The 15,979-nt window shown below is 47.4% G+C and overlaps 1 protein-coding gene across 1 annotated transcript in view; it reads right to left on the reverse strand.

Moving 5' to 3' along the window:
• The window catches only part of LOC137532113 (serine protease inhibitor A6-like), a 57,793-nt gene extending 42,282 nt beyond the window's left edge, over positions 1-15,511 (reverse strand). The window contains exons 1-2 of the mRNA XM_068252268.1: positions 15,483-15,511; positions 1,511-2,109 (exon numbers count right to left, since the gene is read on the reverse strand). Coding sequence (XP_068108369.1) covers positions 1,511-2,087 — 577 coding nt within the window. The 5' untranslated portion in view covers positions 2,088-2,109; positions 15,483-15,511. The remainder of the gene's footprint in view (positions 1-1,510; positions 2,110-15,482) is intronic.
• Positions 15,512-15,979: the final 468 nt, after the last annotated feature.

Here is a 15,979-nt window from a genome sequence, read left to right on the forward strand (position 1 = left end):
CAAAAGGGAGAAAGAGAGAGGCAAAGGGGGGCAGAGGAAGGCACAGTGGGACAGAGGGACACACAGGAAGCCAGAGATGGCACGAGGGACTGAAGGAGGTGCAAGGGGACAGAAGGAGGCACAAAGGGAGACAAAAGGAGGCATAAATACCCGTGGGGCGTGGCTTAATTTGGTAGGTGGGGCTTAGCTCAGATGATGCTTAGGTATGCGGGGCCTAATCTGGGGAGCCCCCAGGACCAATGGCACTTCAAGCAGTGGCCTGGAATGCCTATGCTTAAAAATACCCCCAATTGTTGCATTGCAATCTAATTTTTCTAGATCTACAATTCAACAAATATGGGGGTTGATTCATTAAGTTGCACTTAAATTGAACAATATGGGTTTCTCTGCACGCACACTACGCGTGGTAGTGCTGCGTAGCGTGCGCGCTGGTAACTTACGTGCGCTCCTTTAAAATAATGGCCGCTCCTTTAATCCAGCCCTAAACCCTGTTGGGTCCGGTGGCTTCCTAGGACGTGATCCCCGCACTTTTATTGTGCCTGTCACTTGGCCCCCCCATTACACCTCCCTCTGAGTTGCTATGACTCGGAGGGGGAATAGTACTTTACGCCACCAGGGATTTGAGTGGCAGCAGGGTGAGCCTTTATTCAACTCACCCTGTGCCCAGCTCACCGGCGGCATACTAATACGTACACCTTTCTTCTCCCGAGGTAAGTATCTAAATTTTTCCCATTAGAATTTCCTGTGTTTACTTTAAACTCTCTAAATATATACAGGCAGCATTTCTCTGTTTTCATTCTGTCCTGTGCAAGAGTTCAGGTCCACTTTAAAGTGTATTTGGGTGTATCTTACTTTTTGGCCACAGGATGGCACTACACTTAGTTCTCCGTCTGCTGTTAAGAGTAGGAACTAATGTGTGTGTAACAGTTTTCTTTTGGTTATGAATGAGAGCTGCGTCCCTCTCCCATTCATCACAAGCATGGTGATCGGGGTTGAGAACAGCTGTTTCGCATTCTCCAATCATGGAAGGATGGGAACAGGGCAAGTCCAAAGCAGAGGCGAGAGAGGCTCCAGCCTCAGAGCGCAGTGTAGGAGGGGGCACATATCTCACTTAGCTATCATTTCACTATTGTGTTTGAAGAAGAGAGAAATAAGAAAAGGGGATACATGGAAGTGACTGCAAGCCAGATAACTAGAGATTAAGGTGTTGGAGGCCCTGGGGCGCTTCTTAGTCTAATAGCAATCAGTGTGTGACAGCTGGGGTGGGAGGGATGGAGGGGCACACTTTGGTGTCTCAGCCTTTGGTGCTGGAGGACCTTGTACCGGCTCTGGACGGGTATACAGCGATTGTGAATGGAAACAATGCATACATATACGCGCCTGATCTGCAAGCGAGGTGAACAGGGGTATCTATATACACATACCAAGGATCTGGAACTGGTTAACTATTTTTTGTATTTAGTTTTGATCTCTGGAACTTAGGTAACAATAAAAATAAAAATAAGCTTACCATTAAAGAAGAAATAATTAAGCAGGACCATAGTCGTTTTCTCATTCAGCTGTTCCATCAGATTCTCTATTCTGCCCCTGGTTGTCTTGTTGAGATACGAATTGATGTCATCCACCGCTTGTTTGGGGTTGTCGAAGCTGATCTTGTGAATGTTGGCCCTGTAGTACTTGGTCACGTTCCCCTCAAAGTTTGGATGAACATCTCCTGACATGAAGATATCATTGTTATACCTGATGACTACGCTTTGTTTACGCCGGATGGTTGAATTGATCAGCAGACTAATGTCTTCATGCAGCACTTCGTTGGTCTTCTCCGGATTCAGAAACATGGCTTCCAGAATGTTCTTCCGGGTTGCTGGTCGGGCCGTGACGGCCATCATGGCCAGGGTGGTGTAAATGCTGATGGGTGAAATAACTAAATTGATTGCATTTCGGGAAGAAACGTTTTTATATAAATCCACAGCAAATTCCACAATGGCGATGGACACGTCATCTTGGACACATCTCTCATTCGCTTTGCTGGCGTGATACGCGAGGGTCAGACAAATGGTTACCCAGAGTAGGAGATTGGTCTTCATTTTTTTCTCTTCAGTTTCAATCCTGTTGGAACGTAGACAATAGGCACATGGCTAAGTATCTGATAGACCCACTTTCATTATGCTACAGGGTCTGATATGCCTGTAGTCAGGGCAGTTAATACGTTACAGAGCTCCCAGGCCCCAGGGATCAGGTTTATTAAGAGCAATGTGTAATTGGTAAAAGGTTTAATTGGAGGATAGTGATAGTCAGGAGCGTTGCTAGGATCCTAAAAGATGCCGGGCACCTTAGGGCAGGGATCCCCAACCTGTGGTCCGCGGCCCACTGGTGGTCCGCAGGACGCTTTCAGTTGGGCCGCGGGACTGTCCTCTTGCCCCCGCCCCCTCCGCAGCCGCCGCTGCTGTTATCTCTGGCGGGCCGCTTGGTATCTTACATTCCCCTTCTCTCCCTCTTGTCAGCGACGCGTGTGAGTCACAGCAGCGCGCCCTGCAGCTGCTGTGACAGAGAGGGAGAAAGCAGGAGAGAAAGAGCGGCTTCCTGTAGCGGCGCGCCGTTACTATGGGAACCGTTCTCTCTTTCCTGCTTCCTCCCTCTCCATCACAGCAGCAGCGGGGCGCGCTGCTGTGACCTACACTCCGGCGAGAGAGAGAGGGGAATGTAAGACAAGGTAACTGCAGCGGCCGCGGGGGGGAGGTGGGGGCTGCTATGCTTGGGCACTATACTGGGGCACTATACTTGCTATACTGGGGTATTATACTGGGGCGCTATACTGGGCACTATACTGGCTGTACTGGGGCACTACTAGCTATATTGGGGCACTATACTGGCTATACTGGGCACTATACTGGCTGTACTGGGGCACTACTAGCTGTACTGGGGCACTACTAGCAAATACTGGGGCACTATACTGGCTGTACTGGGGCACTACTAGCTATATTGGGGCACTATACTGGGCACTATACTGGCTGTACTGGGGCACTACTAGCTGTACTGGGGCACTACTAGCTATACTGGGGCACTATACTGGCTGTACTGGGGCACTACTAGCTATACTGGGGCACTATACTCGCTATACTGGGGCACTATACTGGCTGTACTGGGGCACTACTAGCTGTACTGGGGCACTATACTAGCTATACTGGGGCACTATACTGGCTGTACTGGGGCACTACTAGCTATACTGGGGCACTATACTAGCTATACTGGGGCACTATACTGGCTGTACTGGGGCACTACTAGCTGTACTGGGGCACTATACTAGCTGTACTGGGGCACTACTAGCTATACTTATACTAGCTATACTGGGCACTATACTAGCTATACTGAGGCACTATACTAGCTATACTGGGGCATACTAGCTATACTGGGCACTTTAGTAGCTATACTGGGGCACTACCTACCAACACTGGGCACTATACTAGCTATACTGGGGCACTACCTACCTATACTGGGCACTATATTAGCTTTACTGGGCACTATACTAGCTATACTGGGGTAACTGTACTAGCCATACTGGGGCAACTAAACTCCCTATACTGGGGCAACTATGCTAGCTATGCCCCCCCCCCCGGTAACCCGTTGTGCACGACGCTGTCCACTAGGACGCTACACCCCCCGCTGGCCCCGGAGAAAAATTTGGTCAGAAAGTGGTCCCCGGGCCGGAAAAGGTTGGGGACCCCTGCCTTAGGGCACCAGGGAGAAAGGTATAAAAATGCCATGGGTACCAGGAAAATGGGCGTGGCCATGATGTGGCTGTAGCCAACTGTAATGTAATAGTGTAACGCAAAAGGACCCAAGTTTTTTTTTCCCAAAACACATTTAGGCAAAGAGACCCAAAGGTAACTAGACAACATTTTTCCTTAAAAACCACACATATAATAAGACGGCATAGCATTTCCCCCATTAAAAAAACACTCAACAATGCAGAGTGAGGCTATCATGTCCCTATGACCAAAATCTGAGGAATGCCATATAGAAAGAAAGCAGTTCTGAAAGCAAAAAGGGTCCAATTCAGTACTAGCAAGATGTAACTCTAAAATATGAAATGCAGAAATGATTACCCCAAAAAATGCACAAACCATTACCACACGTGAAATGCAAAAATGTTTACACCAAATGTCAAATGCAGAAACCCACACATGTGAAATGCAGAAATGTTTACCCCAAATGTCAAAAACAGAAACTATTGCTACACAAGGGAAATGCAGCGACGCTTACCCCATGTGAAATGCAGAAACCTTTACCACACATATGAAATGCAAAAACATTTACCCCAAATGTCAACTGCAGAAACTGTTATCACACAAATGTGAAATGTAGAAACTGTTACACCACATACTGCAAATGCAGAAACCGTTACAGTAGATGTGAAATGCAAAAACCGTTACCACAGATGCGAAATGCAGAAACCATTACGAGTACCATGGATGTGAAACGCAGAAACCATTATCAGGGATGTGAAATGCAAAAAACATTATGCTAAATATATAAGAAATGCAGAAACCATTGCCACAAATATGAAATGCAGACACCGTCAGGGATGCTCATGACGACCTCGTAATTACGGGCCAATTTGAGCAATTACTACATCGGAATTGTCATCCATGATCTTGGTCCTTGCTGACTCCCTCCATGGCCTCTCTTCCACTCTCCCCACCCCAAAGTGTCCTAATCTTGCTGCAGCTCAGTATCACCAAACTCTCTCAGCAGCCCTAGAGAAAGCTGCTCCACCAATATTCCGCCGCAACCGATCCCCTAACCCCCAGCCCTGGCGCACTACCCATACTCGCAACCTCCAGAGGGAAACACGTGCCACTGAACGAAAATGGAGGAAAACTCGACTAAACCAGGATTTCTTACAGTACAAGACTAACCTGCTGCAGTTCCACACTGCCCTTGCTCATGTGAAGCAGGAATACTTTACCAAGCTCATCGGAGCACAAGCTTCCAGTCCCCGGCGTCTTTTTGGCACCTTCAACTCCCTGCTTAAACCCACCCCCCACCTTCTGTTTCCTCCCTCTCTGCCACAGATTTAGCCACCCACTTCACCAACAAAATAGTCTCCATCCGTCAGGAAATATCCATTCTTCAATCTTCACCTCCCACCCGCTCACAACCAACTCCTCCTCCACCCTATCCTCCCCTCACCTCCTTCACTCCTACTACCACTGAGGAAGTCAACCACCTACTGCAGACTTCCCATACCACTACCTCCCCCCTTGACCCTATCCCTTCTCATCTACTTCAGCCTCACTTCACGGATCTGGCCCCAGTCCTCACTACCCTGTTTAACCTCTCCCTATCCACAGGCACCTTCCCATCAGACTTCAAGCAGGCCACAGTACTGCCCCTGCTCAAGAAACCCTCCCTCGACCCCTCGCTACTCTCCAACTACCGCCCGATCTCCCTCCTCCCCTTCACCTCAAAACTCCTTGAGCGTCTGGTTCACAAACGCCTGACCCAGTACCTCAATGCCAACTCACTACTAGACCCACTGCAATCTGGATTTCGGCCTGCCCACTCAACCGAAACGGCTCTCACCAAAGTGGTCAATGACCTTGCCTTAGCTAAAGCCGAAGGTAAATACTCCATCCTCCTCCTCCTTGACCTTTCTGCAGCTTTTGATACAGTAGATCATCCCCTACTCCTCCAGTCCCTCCAATCCATGGGCATTCACGATCTCGCCCTGGCCTGGCTTTGATCCTACCTCTCCAACCGCTCCTTCATGACCGCCTTCAATGAGTCCTCGTCCACCCCCAACCACCTCTCAGTGGGAGTCCCCCAAGGCTCGGTCCTTGGGCCCCTATACACATCCTCCATTGGCAAGGTTATCTCCTCCATGGGTTTTAACTATCATCTGTATGCAGATGACACCCAAATCTACCTCCACACCCCTGACATATCCACCATTACCATGGACAAAGTCTCCTCCTGCCTATCTGCCATCTCCTCCTGGATGTCCGCTAGGTTCCTGAAATTAAATCTAGACAAAACGGAATTTATGATCTTCCCACCCCGGTCATCCCTGGACCTCCCAGATGTGCAGGTCACTGTTAACCACACTACCATTCACCCTACCTCTCAAGCCCGCTGTCTGGGTGTCATCCTGGACTCCGCACTCTCCTTCACTCCCCACATCCAAAACCTTACAAAGTCCGGCAACTTTCACCTTCGTTACATCTGTAAAATTCGCCCTTTCCTGACCTCTGCCACCACCAAACTCCTCATCCATGCCCTCATAATTTCCCGCCTCGACTACTGCAATGCCCTTCTGTCTGGTCTCCCTCCCTTCTGTCTGGTCGCCCCACTGCAGTTCATCATGAATGCGGCAGCCAGAATTATCCACTCCTATTGCTCCACCAGGGTGGCTCCCCTCCGTGAATCCCTCCACTGGCTTCCTATCCAGTCCAGAATCAGATTCAAGATATTGTGTCTGACCTACAAATCCGTCCATAAAATCTGTCCAACCTACATTTCCGATCTTACTCAGAGATACACACCAAGCCGCTCACTCCGCTCCTCCAATGAACTTCGCCTGACTGTCACACAGTCCCATACACGCCTCCAAGACTTCTCAAGAGCCAATCCAACACTATGGAACTCCCTACCTCCACCCATTAGGGCAGCCCCCTCCTTCAACACCTTCAAGAAGGCCCTTTAAAACTCACCTTTTAACTCTGGCCTACCACCCCTCACATTGCTCTAAACCCACAGCTGATCTCTGGTCCCCTACCTCTCGTGTCCCTACCTCTCCTTCTAGATTGTAAGCCTTTGGGCAGGGTCCTCCTCCTTTTGTGTCCTACCTGCTATGCATTTGAGTGAACCTAACTTGCCTAATCTCCATGCTCTCATGCAGTGACTGACTAAGCATTACCTGGTACTCATACTGTGCTGTGTGATTTGGTTTTCTTGTATTCCTGTATTGTCATATTGCTGTTTGTCACCCCTAAATATTGTCTGTAACCTAAATTAAAGGGAAGGTCCAAGCAAAAAAAAAAAAATGAGTTTCACTTACCTGGGGCTTCTACCAGCTCCATGCAGCCATCCTGTGCCCTCGTAGTCACTCACTGCTGCTCCAGTCCCCCGCTGGCAGCTTTCTGACCTCGGAGGTCAGGGCCGAATTGCGTACATTTTTACACATTCCCGCTAGTGCAGGAACATTAACACATACATTTTTACGCGTTAGTGGTGCAACACGTAAATTTTTGTTCCTGCACTAGCTGGAATGCGTAAAAATGTATGCAATGTGGCCCTGACCTCCGAGGTCAGAAAGCTGCCAGCAGGGGACTGGAGCAGCAGTGAGTGACTACTATGGGCACAGGATGGCTACATGGGGCTGGTAGAAGCCCCAGGTAAGTGAAACTCATTTTTTTTTTTTGCTTGGACCTTCCCTTTAATGTCCAGCGCTGCGTAATATGTTGGCGCTTTATAAATACAATAAATATTTTTATTAATAATAATAATAATAATAATAATAATAATGATCTGCTGTGATCACATATGCCGATTCTGAATGCATCTGTAATTTCTTTCAAATACGACCCGTAACTCCGAGTTACGAGACGTAATTATAACTGCCATTTTATATATATATATATATATATATATATATATATATATATATATATATATATATATATATATATATATACAGTATAGTGGTTAATAGCAAAGCCCCTGTACATGCTAGAAACACCCAATGTGCAGGGTGTGTTAAAGGGACACTTAAGTCAAACCAAAAAAATGAGTTTTACTCACCTAGGGCTTCCAATAGCCCCCTGCAGCTGTCCGGTGCCCTCACCGTCTCCCTCTGATCCTCCTGGCCCCCGCCGGCAGCCACTTCCTGTTTCGGTGACAGGAGCTGACAGGCTGGGGTCGCGAGTGATTCTTCGCGTTCCCAGACACATTAGCACCCTCTATGCTGCTATATGGTATATGATATATGCTATAGCAGCATAGATGGCGCTATTGTAGCCAGGAACGCGAAGAATCACTCGCGTCCCCAGCCTGTCAGCTCCTGTCACCGAAACAGGAAGTGGCTTCAGGCGGGGCCAGGAGGATCGGAGGGAGACGGCGAGGGCACCGGACAGCTGCAGGGGGCTATTGGAAGGCCCCAGGTGAGTAAAACTCATTTTTTTTTTGTTTGACTTAAGTGTCCCTTTAAGGAGGACTATGGGAACAATAGGAAAGAAAAACCTCGTCATTTTTGAGAAAATTGATTTAAAAGTTCTTGATCTGAGTGTGGGAAATGTTTTAATGGCTCATAACTGGATTTGAATCGGAAAAGCGATTCTATCTGTAATTTATTATCTGTTAATTATTTCAGGCACCAGCCTGCAGTGTATGGGCAGCCAACAGATCTCTCTCTGATCATGTTCGATCAGAGAGAGATCTGTCTCTTAGTTGAATCTTCCCATACCTAGATGTATGAGCAGCACCTTTAACGGAAAACTCCGTAAAAAGGTTACTTATTTTTCACCTTAACTGTAAGGAGTGCTAATGCAGGAGATAAACAAATAAGGAGAGATAATTCATGAGATAAATAGATAAGGAGAGCTAAACCATGATTTAACCACTTAAAGGGAACCAGAGCTAATGGAAACAAAAGCTATTATACATACCTGGGGCTTCCTCCAGCCCCATACGCACGGATCGCTCGCACGCCGCCGTCCACCGCTGCCCGCATCTAGGAGAACCGGCTCCCGTCGCTGACGTCATCGGAGCCGCGCTACGCAGGAGAAATGCACCCTCTACGTATCTCTCCATACACTGCTGCAGAGATACGCAAAGAGCGCACCTCTGCTTTGCTAGACTGGCTCCGACTACGTTATATACAAAAGTTTGGGATTTAAAGAGTAACAGTCGCAAATATTTTCTAATATAACCCGAAACACCTGAAGTGAGAGGGATATGGAAGCTGCCATAGACAATACCAGTAGCCTGGTGTCCTGCTGAGCTTTCTGGCATCTGTAGTGTCTGAATCACACACCTGAAACAAGCCTTCAGAAAATACAGTCAAACATCGAATCTGCATGCTTGTTCAGGGTCTATGGCTAAAAGTATTAGAGACAGAGGATCAGCAGTGTAGCCAGGCAATGTGCATTTTATTAAAAGGCAATAAAAATATATATATCCCTCCAAGGTCAGTTGTCCTTTAATAAAAATAAAGGGGGAGGGTGGAGTTTTTTTTATCAGGTCAGACAACTTTTTCTCATGCCTCTCAAATCCTCTCTGTCCATCTTTCACCCCATCTCATATTTCAGTCACTTACCAGCGTAAATGCTTTGATTCTCCTCCTGAAAGAAAATGGATCTCTGCGAGTTTGCACTTTGCAGTTTATATTTACTGTCTAATTTTTTTCTGATCCCATTCATTTAAAGGTTGTCATGACCCGACCCCGCAAAAAGGACATTCAGGATATTTTTTAAAACTGTTAAGTAAACAACAAGTGAGCAGTGAGTGTGATTTTGTGATTTTATGTCTTTTTTCTTTGTTTAACCATTTCAGCCGCACAGACATGAGTCTCACGTCCCCGGCTGGTGCTGCTGTAGCTGCAGTGACGTGAGACTCCTGTCCATGCAGTCTGTGGGGCTGTGCATAGTGATGGGCGAACACCTGGATGTTCGGGTTCGGGAAAGTTCGCCGAACATGGCCGAGATGTTCGGCATGTTCGGGCCGAACCCCGAACTTCCCGAACATCCCTATTTTGGGGGCCCTATGGGGTCGCAGGCATAAGGGGGGAGCATGCCCCGATCGCGGGGGGGGGGTCGGAAATTCCCCCCACCCCCTCCGCTAGCGCTCCCCCCTCTGCCCGCTTCCCCATTCAAAAGTTTCAAGAAGTACCTGTATAGCGGATGGCCTGGCAGTGGCACTGTGGAGTGAGGAGGAGTCCGGAGAGTGACGAGTTGAGGGAGGCCGGGCAGCGGGCGTGAGGTCAGAGAAAGGGCGGAACTCGCCCTTTCTCTGACCTCACGCCCGCTGCCCGGCCTCCCTCAACTCGTCACTCTCCGGACTCCTCCTCCTCCTCACTCCACAGTGCCACTGCCAGGCCATCCGCTATACAGGTACTTCTTGAAACTTTTGAATGGGGAAGCGGGCAGAGGGGGGAGCGCTAGCGGAGGGGGTGGGGGGAATTTCCGACCCCCCCCGCGATCGGGGCATGCTCCCCCCTTATGCCTGCGACCCCATAGGGGGGCCGTATTGCGGCCTGTTCGGCCGAACAGGGCCCTGTTCGCCCGAACAGGGGCCCTGTTCGGCCCTGTTCGGGGGCATACAGAAGTTCGGGGCGAACCCGAACTTAAAAGGCCGAACACCATGAGGTGTTCGGCCGAACTCGAACATCACCCGAACAGGGTGATGTTCTGCAGAACCCGAACAGTGGCGAACACTGTTCGCCCAACACTAGCTGTGCACATGATCGTCAGGCATGAGCTTCCAAATTCCGCGGAAGCTAAAATTCCGAAATTCCGCCGGAATTGGGGTTTCCGCATTGTTCCGCGGAATCCGGAAACGTCAAACCGGAATGCGGAATAATGCGGAACCCGGGAAAATCGGAATCGGAATGAATTGACCAATCAGGAGATGCGGAATGAGTTGACCAATCATGACAACAAGCTCATGGACGCGAAATTCCGCCTGGGCGCCACCCCCCAAACAGTGCGCATCTAAAAAAAACAGCATTTCCGTAAAAAAAGGCTGAAATTTACGAAAGTACACTTTTCAATCACGTTTCCGTAATATACAACAACTTTATTGACAAATAGACAACATAGACACAATCATTCTAAAATTACGGAAGTCCGGATAAAAATTACGGAAAATACATGCGGAATACCGCAGAATACCACGGAATACCGCCGGAATGTGCCAGTATGCGGAATTTTGATATGACGGTATGCGGAATTGTCCCGGAGACGGAAATGGGCTCTTCTGATCATGCCTGATGATCGTGCGAGCGAAAGGCCGCAATCGCAATGTTCCTGGTGACGGGGGGGGGGGGGGGGGGGGGGATTGGTGGACAGGGACAGAGGTCCCGTAAACCAATCCGTACTTGTCCGACCAGAATGATCACTGTTTTTGTTCATCATTCTCAAATCCCTCTCACTCGCTCGTTTCCACCGCTCCACCGATATCATTAGATGTAATCAATAATGCCCCAAGAGGCAAGAAGGGAACTGCGCTCCACAGCACTTAGATAAGATCTGTAAACAGCCGTATCAGTCTGCAGACAGACTGTACACACGCCGGACTGTCGCTGGAACGCCCACCCAGCGGGAGGTGACGACGGACCAGTCGTTGCCTCCAGTCTGGCGTGTGTACAGACCTTACCACTCCAGTGAATGATCTGGTATTGTACTACTATCTGCATTGTGTTCTGTACCTTATTGCTTATTACCTGTATTGTTGTATCTAATGTCTATTACCTGTATTGTGCTGCCACTCCTGTTATCATTGTCTGTAATCCTATTTATTGTACAGCGCTGCGTAATATGTTGGCGCTATATAAATCCAATAAATAATAATAATGATTAAAGCGGACTTTTGTCTATTCATGCTAAAAGCAGTCATTATCAATTACTGTGATCGCAAGAGTTTACTTTGGAAAATGTTGAAATACAGGCTCCAGGAATTTTTTGTTGAGGATACTATGCAGTTTCTGGATCCACTGGCAGGGTAGCATCGACTGGCTGTTCACTAGAGGTGGCCCGAATGGTTTGCATGCGAACGGTTCCAGGCGAACTTTCAGTGGTTCGCGTTCGCCAGCGAACGCAAACTTTTGCGGAAGTTCGATTCGCCCCCATAGTGCGCCATTAGGGTCAACTTTGACCCTCTACATCACAGTCAGCAGGCCCATTGTAGCCAATTAGGCTACACTCTCTCCTGGAGCCATGCCACCCTCTTATAAAAGGCAGGCAGCCCCGGGCTTTACACTCACTCGTGTGCCTGCATTACTTAGTGAAGGGACAGCTGCTGGCAGACTCTCATAGGGAACGATTAGTTAGGCTCTTGTAGGCTTGTTAGCTTGCTCCTGGCTGATTGTTATTGCTAAAATAGCACCCCACAACAGCTCTTTTGAGAGCTAATGTTCTCCTAATGTGTTTTTTTTTTGTGTTGCCCACTGACACTGCATTATACAGCCCTATCTGTTGCAGATGGACCTTGGTAATTGTTATTACTGTGCCAGCCAGGCCCTGCCTAACTATCTATCCTGGAACACCTACCTTTGCCTACCTAACTACTGGGGCACCTGCTTACCTATACGGGGACCTATGCCTACCTACCTACCTATACTAGGGCACCTACCTATGCCTACCTACCTATACTGGGTCTCCTACCTATGCCTAGCTAACTACTGGGGCACCTACCTATGCCTAGCTACTTATACTGGGACACCTACCTATGCCTACCTACCTATACTGGGACTTCTACCTATGCCTAGCTAACTACTGGGGCACCTACCTATGCCTATCTACCTATACTGGGGCACCAACCTATGCCTACCTACCTATACTGGAGCACCTACCTATGCCTAGCTAACTACTGGGGCACCTACCTATGCCTACCTACCTATACTAGGGCACCTACCTATGCCTACCTACCTATACTGGGACACCTACCTATGCCTACCTACCTATACTGGGACTCCTACCTATTCCTAGCTAACTACTGGGGCACCTACCTATGCCTACCTACCTATACTAGGGCACCTACCTATGCCTACCTACCTATACTGGGACTCCAACCTATGCCTAGCTAACTACTGGGGTACCTACCTATGCCTATCTACCTATCCTGGGACACCTACCTATGCCTACTTACCTATACTGGGACTTCTACCTATGTCTAGCTAACTACTGGGGCACCTACCTATGCCTATCTACCTATACTGGGACTCCTACCTATGCCTACCTACCTATACTGGGACTCCTACCTATGACTAGCTAACTACTGGGGCACCTACCTATGCCTACCTACCTATACTAGGGCACCTACCTATGCCTACCAACCTATACTGGGACTCCTACCTATGCCTAGCTAACTACTGGGGCACCTATCTATGCCTATCTACCTATACTGGGACGTCTACCTATGCCTACCTACCTATACTGGGACTCCTACCTATGCCTAGCTAACTGCTGGGGCACCTACCTATGCGTACCTACCTATACTGGGGCACCTACCTATGCCTACCTACATACAAGAAGATAATAAGGTTGTTGCTTCATTGTGGACAGACCAAATTTGATCAGCTGGACAGTCACTGTTGTTCTATCATTGAGCTACCACAGCCCGGCGACCATACGGCCTTGAAAACCGCTATCGCCACGGTGCGCACCAGTCCAGCTTGGCCGTCACTACGCAAACAGCTGTTTGCGGTGCATTACACAGTGAGTTTGGTGTGTCAGTGTGAAGCAGTACTCTAATTACACTACCTGATTGATGTATACACATGCAAGATGTTTCAAAGCACTTTAGTCCTGCAATTTAGCATTCAATGTGATTTCTGGCCTTTAAGTGAACCTTAAGTGAGAAAAAAAAATTGAGTTTTACTCACCTGGGGCTTACCTCAGCCCCCTGCAGCTGATCGGTGCCCACGACGAGTCGCTCTAATGCTCCGGGTCCCGCTGGCGGCCACTTCCGGTTTCGCCGTCAGGACCCGTCAGGCTGGGGAACGCGGCTGATACTACGCGTTCCCAGCCAAAATAGCACCCCTATGCGGCCATATGTCCGCATACGGGTGCCTATGCGGACATATGGCCGCATAGGGGTGCTATTTTGGCTGGGAACGCGTAGTATCAGCCGCGTTCCCCAGCCTGACGGGTCCTGACGGCGAAACCGAAAGTGGCCGCCAGCGGGACCCGGAGCATCAGAGCGACTCGTCGTGGGCACCGATCAGCTGCAGGGGGCTGAGGTAAGCCCCAGGTGAGTAAAACTCAATTTTTTTTTCTCACTTAAGGTTCACTTTAAAACGCTGCTTTGCGTCAAATCCAGATTTTTCCCCGGGACTTTTGGCATCTATCCCACTCATCCATGCCCCCCTCCAGGTGTAAGACCCCTTCAAACATGTTTTCCATCACTTTTATGGCCAGCATAAATGTTTCTAGTTTTCAAAGTTCGCCTCCCCATTGAAATCTATTGCGGTTTGCGAACCGAACCTTTTGCGTAAGTTCACGAACGGGGTTCGCGAACCTAAAATCGGAGGTTCGGGCCATCTCTACTGTTCACAATACACTGGAATTACATGTGGTGACATCTTGTGGACAAAAAAATAAAACTACACCCACATACACTATTATGTATAAAAATAAATACATTTTTATTAGTTTTTAACCCCTTTCACCCCTACCCCATAGTTACTCCCTAAAAAATTACACAATTTAAAAAATAAATAAATAAATACCTGAATAGTTACCTCAGGAACTTCTAACATGTATGTCATGAGGGCTATTACTGTTATTTTTGTAACTAAAGGCTTGTAATTATTGATATAGTAGAAAATGGAAAAAATACACCTTTATTTCCAAATAAAGTATTATCGGCAAGCATTGTACTAGGAACACAGTTTAAATGCTGTAATAACCATGACAAATGGGCAAATAAAACGTGTCTATTATAGCACATTTTATTTTAAATCTATAAAGGCTGAAATCTGAGAAATATTTTTTTTCTTATTACCTTTAAAATGCACATAAAGTAAAATAATTTTTATCTTACCTACAGAGCATCTCCATTAATGGTGGAGATGCTCTGGGGGGTAAGAAGAGAATTATTTTTCTTTATGTGCATTTTAAAGGGAAAAAAAATTTGCTTAGCTATGGGGTGCTATAGCAGCGGCAAGCCCCTCCTGTTGAAATACTCTGACAGTATATAGTGGGTTTGATCCAATTGCCCTTTTCTCCTACATTTTTTACTAGGTGATATCACATCCTCTATAATAAAACCTAACTGTCCCTGCGTCATCCTCTTTCCTGTCGGTGTGTCCCTGGCTTTTTTGTACTGAGCATGTGCGCAGCCAGGGCAGTTAGGACACAGGGCCGGACTTGACAGTCTGCTGTCTGTGGTTTACAGAGGTTCTCATTGCATTGTGGGAAATAACAGCTTTTCCCAACTGCCAAGCAAGCAGCTCCCGGTGTGCATGTACTTCAGACAGTGGTGGGGAACGAGCAAGCGGGACGCGAATGTGCGCGCATTGCGGGGGGTAGCGGCTGTGACCTAGCGCCCGTTTTTTAACGTGCGGGCCTTTTTTTTTACTAGTCTTATCAATAAACTGCCTTTTAAAGAGAAACTCCGACCAAGAATTGAACTTTTTCCCAATCAGTAGCTGATACCCCTTTTACATGAGAAATCTATTCCTTTTCACAAACAGACCATCAGGGGGCGCTGTATGGCTGATATTGTGGTGAAACCCCTCCCACAAAGAAATTCTGAGTACGTACTCTTGGCAGTTTCCTGTCTGTGAACCTTGTTGCATTGTGGGAAATGGCTGTTTACTGCTGTTTCCAACTGCCAAAAAAGCAAGCAGCAGGTACTTCCGGTGACATCATCTGCCCACAGTAAAAATGTCACCATGTAATAAATGTCAGAATATAAATCAGGGATTTTAAAGATTTTACAATGGGCAAACACTGACTAAATCATTTATACATAATTATTATAATAATAATATTAAATTAAGCACTTTTTTATTACATTATTTTCACTGGAGTTCCTCTTTAAGTTGCCAGGCAGCAAGCAAGAAAATACTACTAACTTTGACAGGAATTTTTAACTGATTTTTTTTTTATTTTATTGCAAGTGCTGAAAAGTTATTTTAAACAGAAAATAAAACACGATCTTCTAGGAGAAAAGTCTGGATCTTTGGCTCGGGGCCAATATATTGTGTTTATTAACGTACATTTGAAATCTACATTTTTCCTTTTTTTTTTTTTTTTTT

This window comes from Hyperolius riggenbachi, chromosome 9 (genome assembly GCF_040937935.1).
Source record: "Hyperolius riggenbachi isolate aHypRig1 chromosome 9, aHypRig1.pri, whole genome shotgun sequence".
Classification (NCBI taxonomy): domain Eukaryota; kingdom Metazoa; phylum Chordata; class Amphibia; order Anura; family Hyperoliidae; genus Hyperolius; species Hyperolius riggenbachi.